The sequence below is a fragment of the Ictalurus furcatus genome, chromosome 11 (genome assembly GCF_023375685.1).
Source record: "Ictalurus furcatus strain D&B chromosome 11, Billie_1.0, whole genome shotgun sequence".
In the NCBI taxonomy this organism is placed as follows: domain Eukaryota; kingdom Metazoa; phylum Chordata; class Actinopteri; order Siluriformes; family Ictaluridae; genus Ictalurus; species Ictalurus furcatus.
In genome coordinates this window covers 1,323,441-1,329,780 of record NC_071265.1, presented here as the reverse complement: position 1 = coordinate 1,329,780, position 6,340 = coordinate 1,323,441, and the positions used below count along the sequence as shown (strand labels likewise).

The 6,340-nt window shown below is 45.0% G+C and overlaps 1 protein-coding gene across 10 annotated transcripts in view; it reads left to right on the top strand.

The window, feature by feature from the left end:
- The first annotated feature begins 396 nt into the window (after positions 1-396).
- Positions 397-6,340, top strand: part of ube3a (ubiquitin protein ligase E3A) — a 15,370-nt gene continuing 9,426 nt past the window's right edge. Inside the window, exons 1-6 of one of the 10 annotated variants that reach the window (XM_053636133.1) lie at positions 452-540; positions 2,275-2,330; positions 2,447-2,534; positions 2,642-2,720; positions 4,401-4,714; positions 4,816-6,050. In XM_053636133.1, coding sequence (XP_053492108.1) covers positions 2,719-2,720; positions 4,401-4,714; positions 4,816-6,050 — 1,551 coding nt within the window. In that variant the 5' untranslated portion in view covers positions 452-540; positions 2,275-2,330; positions 2,447-2,534; positions 2,642-2,718. Of the gene's footprint in view, positions 541-634; positions 2,119-2,274; positions 2,335-2,446; positions 2,542-2,641; positions 2,721-4,400; positions 4,715-4,815; positions 6,051-6,340 lie in introns of those variants that run through there. The other 9 variants (XM_053636140.1, XM_053636130.1, XM_053636137.1 and 6 more) reach the window with 9 other exon arrangements.

Sequence of the window (6,340 nt, the reverse complement as noted above, 5' to 3'; positions counted from 1 at the left end):
TCAACAGAATTTCACTAAAATGGTTGCTTATTTGATAGATGTCAGAAATGTCTGAATACCACATGTGAGGTAAATGTAAAATAAATATATCTATAGTTTAACATAATTTCTATTATAAACTCCTGAATAAAGTTTTGGGTAAAATTCTTAAATATCCCAATACACACATGTAAAAAAAAGAAAGAAATAATAATAATATTAATCGTAAAAAGTAATTCATTGTTCTTTTGTTTGTTTTATTTTGGAGTATCAACGAGCAAATCTAATTCAGCACTGTACAGGGAACAGATGACGTTCCCCTTCCAAGATGGCTATGCATTCGACGCGTCCGGCTTCCCAGCGCCACACTTCCGATATGAGTTTTCGCGTTGCATGCCGGGACGCGCTCGGCGTTTCGCGTTTCGTTTTTAGCTAATCAAGATGGCGGATAATATTTGGTTCACGGACTGGAGTTGAAATCGCAGGAGCGGAATTTGGGTTGCGGGAGATTGTGATGTTGAGCGGCAGGATTTATTCACCACGAACAGAGCATCTACAGAAGTAAGACTGTCAAACTGGAACCTTCTGTGGTTGAATCTAAAAATCTGACGCAACGCAAAAAAAGCGTGGTGGGGTTTTTTTTCCTTTGGTTGGGGGGAGGTGTTGGTGGCTCGGCGGGCTAGCTAGCTAGCTAAGTTGGCTAATCGGTGAGGTTCTGCTAGGAATACTAAGAATGGGGTTTGTAGACAAAATATAAGCTCATAGGAATAAGTAAATAAAGAACAATTGCAAGAAAATTCTATCTAATTGCGTGACTCGAAAGCGCAGAGGTTGCTTTTAGCTAACACTTGATATGCTAGCTAGTTCGCTAGTTGTTTGCTAACTAGCTGAATCGGCGCTAGTTGTTTTTCAGTTTAAACGCGCTGACAGCTGCAGCCCGGTGTCCCTCTGCCCCTGTGACTCTGTCCTGCTTTCTGAGGACCAAATTCAGGATTCATATTTACTCCTCCTGCTCGTTCTTTGGAGATTTTGCGCCTCTGCGGTTGTTGAGGTGTTTGTGCACAGTCATACCCCCGTGTCCTCCATGGGAATCAGCTTACAGCCTTCACACACACTTCTCCATTGCGACACCGAGTGTGTGTTGTGTTTCTACACACACCTTGTGTTATTGCGTCTCCTCCTTTTAACCTGTAACACACGCTCCCTGTCACTGGAGTGCAAAAGTTTTCGCACCCTCATCACGCGATCATTTGCTTTTGTGTCAGAAGAGCTTAATGCATGCTTTAAAAAAAAAAGGCACAATGTGACGTCACGTCCTAATTTGCATATTCAGAAAATTGTCATAATTAGCGAAGGAAGATTTTTTTTCTGTCAACACATACACACAAACTTTATTGTTTTCATTGGAGTGTGTTATTCCTCTTACACCACTGCAGTTTGACCTAAAACTTTAATTATTAAAGTACTACACCTCAATTTTTTTTATCAGTTTTTTTTTCTACCCGTTTCTAGTTACGTATAACGCTCTGCAAAACATGTTAGTTCCTGTTCTCGCTTACGTTACAGCAGACGACAAAGCAGAAATGCGGCTTGTTGAGTTACAGAATAACTGCAAAAGAGAAGAAGAAAGCTTAAATCCCTCTGTCCTGAACATGTCGGAAAACTTAGTTACGTTTTAACTGCGACTGGAGACTCCTTCCGTAAATATTCAACAAACATCTCCTTAAAGCGCGAGTCCCTGTAAATGAGCTGTTACTATAGAAACGATAATGTATTAGAACGAGCGCGTTGCTGTCAGCGCTACTGTTACGGAAAACTAATCGACAGCTTCTGACCAGTCAGAGCGACGCTGTGTCTTCGTTTCCCGTCTTCGGTTGATTGAAACGTTTATAAACACGCAGGAACATAAACACTGTAATGACGCAGTGTTTGCGTGTTCTGTTTGGAATCTTAGGAGTGTATAACGAAAATAAAAAAGGGTGCGGAATAAAAAAAGCGAGGTTTTTTGTATTTCGCTGTAGTGGAATAGCGTTTTGAATCCTGCGTTCTCCACTCACGACTGTATCGCAGATCTTCACTCCCAGATGCCACTGAGATGTTTCGAGCCTCGAGGGTAGTGGTAGCTCAGTGAGTGATCATGTGAGTTCAAATCCCAGCTTCCCCTGCTGGAGCACGACCCTTAACTGCTCAGTTTAACGTAAAATGTAATGTTCTTTAACTTCTGTAAGTCGTTCTGGATCTTGAACAAAGAGTTGTGGATGAGATGTAAAATAGTGGTACCTTTGACTCTTTCAGGCAAGGGGTGGGGGTGCTAACTTTCGCGCACACACACGTGTACTACACTTTAGCTCGTAAGTATGTTGGAAATGCTTCTTCAAGCTTCTTAAACATTAAGGATTGCTTCGCTGATTCATTTAAATGTCTGGCGAATACCTGCTGTGTTTTTATCTGTTGTTGCTGTTCGTAGGGATCAGAGGATCGGTTGCTTGTAGATCGGAATCCTCGATTATTGGCGCGAACTTTCGATCGGTGAAACATGAAAACATGAGCCATCTGTACGAAGTACTTACTGTTCTACGCTTCGTTGTACTCCAAGTGCAACTTCAGAATGAAAAGCTGTGTGGTTTGGCTCAGAGCTAACTCAACCTCTCATCGTCAACAGGATTGTTTCCTGACCACGTTTTGTTCTCTCTAGAGTTCAGAGAAGGAGTCCAGCTTTGGAAACTTTAAGCAAGTCTAATGTAAGTATCTGCTTTCACCCTTTTCACTTTATTTCAACTTTATTGAACAGGCAAAATTGGATATGCGTGGCATGTTGAACGGTATTTTACCTGTCAATTAGGGCTGCAACTAACCGTTATTGTCCTGATCGATTAATCGGCCGATTATTCTTTCAATTTAAAAAATTCTATACCGTTGGTTTAAATAATCAAATCTCACTTTCACTGCACCTTACAGTTTCTGTTACTCACTGCCTTTAGACGTATTGTTTTACTTGTTTACTTTGATCGTAGTGTTTTAATCAGACGTTACAGATGTTACTCGTGCTACACTGTTTATCACCGCGTCTACACTGTTTATCACGGCGCCTACACTGTTATCACCGCGTCTACACTGTTATCACCGCGTCTACACTGTTTATCACCGCGTCTACACTGTTTATCACCGCGTCTACACTGTTTATCACGGCGCCTACACTGTTATCACCGCGTCTACACTGTTATCACCGCGTCTACACTGTTATCACCGCGCCTACACTGCGAGTGATGTTTAACACGTCCTCATTACAGATAGATCACTTACGGATCGCTCCTGTTATAATAAATGATGGAATTTACACTGCAAGTGTGCAGATACAGCATGTAATGATGATAAACGTGAATTAAACTAAACCTTTTAAGCAACTCGCACCAGTTTCCCCAACCCCCTGCACACAGTGGAGCATTTTATAAACATTAGTTTGTGCTCGAGCATCACTGTCGTGCTTCCGTACTGCACGAGGTCCACTTTGTAAAGTTTACAGGTTACAGTCTTCTTCACAGTGTTTAATATAAAATGCACCCCTGCCTTAGAGGATGTGGAGGTCGCACACTATTTTCCGCTGTCACGTGACTATTTCGCCGCCGTCTGGTGGTGACTGAGGTCATGTTGGGTATAAAAGGTAACGCTGATATAAACAGTAAACTGAAGAAATTGATTTTCGCTGACTCTGGGTATCTGCTAAAGATAACGGTGTTGCTTTAGGTGCGTTTAACGTCACGTGCCATCGACCGGGAAACGGTTTATACTTCCGGTTAGTAAAAAAAAAAGCTAATGTTCCATTTGAGACTGTATTACCTTTCTAAACCTCATACACTAGATGGTATGGTATATAGTGCACAGTGTAAGTGTCTAGTACGTCATTTGGGACACAATTTTGGTCTGTACGCTCCAATGCATGTTTTTGTAACAGAAGTAACGCAGTGAGTAAACATGCCCCATTCCACGCGCAGACCAACTAATTGATAGAGATTCGTTGACAACAATTTTCATAATCGATTATTATTGGTTTTATCGATTAGTTGTTGCAGCTCTACTGTCAATAAGATACTGCCTGTCTTTCTACATGGCATCAGGTGTAAATAAATAAGGCATGCAGCCAGATTGCAGCTAGCATGAAATATTTCTTGCAAAAGCTATGTTGCATGCGTGTTGGCACATAAAAGAGCGTCTCTTATGGTAATCATCCTCTTAATAAAACATAAAGCTTTGGTTGTGAACTCAATGCTTAAGCTTTTCTGGTCCTCGATCATCTCTGTGGTCCTGGATTGATGTACAGCCTGAACGTTTTGATTGCACAAGAAGGGGTCTCACTCACTGTACAGACTGTCAGATTCGAACCGTACTAATCCATCGCTGTCCGGTTTGAATGTGTGCTACAGGAAGCGAGCGGCTGCAAAACATCTAATTGAGCGCTACTACCACCAGTTAACCGAGGGCTGTGGAAATGAGGCCTGCACGAATGAGGCTTGTGGCTCCTCCCCAGGTTTCCGGCGCATGGATAACAATGCAGCGGCCATCAAGGCCCTGGAGCTGTATAAGAATAACGCCAAACTGTGTGATCCCCATCCCTCCAAGAAAGGTGCCAGCTCGGCTTTCCCGGAGAACAGTGCCAAAGGAGCTCTCAACTTTTCAGCTTGCAGCAACGGGAAGATGAACCACAAGGACCTGCCTCCCACCAGGGAAGATTTTAGAGGTAAGCGTAGGCCCTTGATTTGTTTTTGTTTTTGTTTGATCATGGTTGTCATGTTTTTCTTTGTTGGTTGTTTTTTTTTGTTTTTTTTTTGAACATTTCAGATTTGAATTACTTGACGGAGGAGAAGGTTTATGAAATTCTGTCTGTCTGTGATGAGACGGAAGACTACTCCCCTTTGATCCGTGTTATCGGGAGGGTGTTCTCAAACGCCGAGAGCTTGGTGCAGAGCTTCCGCAAAGCCAAGCAGCACACCAAGGAGGAGCTGAAGTCACTGCAGGCCAAAGACGAGGACAAGGATGAAGACGAGAAAGAGGCCGCCTCGGCTTGCGCCGCAGCTGCTATGGAAGTGGACCCGGATGCAGCATCCTCGAGCGAAGGAGCTTCCGACGTCAACGTCCGGAAGCCTGTGGAGGTGTCGGTGGACATTGAGGCGGTGCGAAGAGTTTACGACAGGCTGCTGTCCAATGAGAAGGTGGAGGCAGCCTTCCTGAACGCGCTGGTGTACCTGTCGCCCAATGTGGAGTGCGACCTTACCTACCACAACGCCTACGCCGCCGATCCCGACTACCTCAACGTGTTTATCATCGTGATGGAGAACAGCAACCTGCACAGCCCCGAGTACCTGGAAATGGCACTACCGCAGTTCTGCAAGGCCATGAGCAAGCTGCCCCTTCCTGCTCTAGCCAAGCTGGCACGACTGTGGGCACAGCACGGTGCTGAACACATCCGGCGTCTACTCGAGACCTTCCAGCAGCTCATCACGTACACCGTGATCAGCAATGAGTTCAACGGCGACAACCTTGTCAACGAGGATGACGGCGTCGTGGCGGCCACCAAGTGCCTCAAGGTGGTCTACTACGCCAACATCCTGGGGGGCGACCTGGACATTGGGCACAGCGAAGACGAAGACGACGAGCCCATAGCAGAATCGAGTGAGCTCACGCTTCAGGAGCTGTTGGGTGAGGAGCGCCGCGCCAAGAAAGGCCCCCGTGTGGACCCGCTCGAAACTGAGCTTGGCGTACGCGTCTCAGACTGCCGCAGCCCCCTTGTCCCTTTTGACGAGTTCATCAACGAGCCTCTCAACGACGTGCTGGAAATGGACAAAGACTACACTTTCTTCAAGGTGGAGACAGAGAGCAAGTTCTCCTTCATGACCTGCCCGTTTATCCTGAACGCCGTCACCAAGAACCTTGGCCTCTACTACGACAACCGCATCCGCATGTACAGTGAGCGCAGGATCACCGCGCTCTACAGCCTGGTGCAGGGACAACAGCTCAACCCCTACCTGCGTCTCAAAGTGCGTAGAGACCACGTCATCGACGACGCGCTCGTCAGGGTGAGTCCTCAACATGCTAGCTACAGTGCCCTCCACTAATCTTGGCACCCTTGGTAAATGAGTTTAACCTCTAGATTTTTGTTTAAAAAAATCACATAAATAGTCTGCGCTCATGGATATCAAACAATTGCAATTGTTCAAACATGACTTCCTGTTTCACAGGGGTATAAATGTGAGGTAACACACAGGCCAAGTTCCGTTAGTCATTCATAACAATGGGTAAGACCAAAGAATATAGCTGTGATGTGCTGCAAAATGTTGTTGAGCTTCACAAAATGGGAAGTGGATAT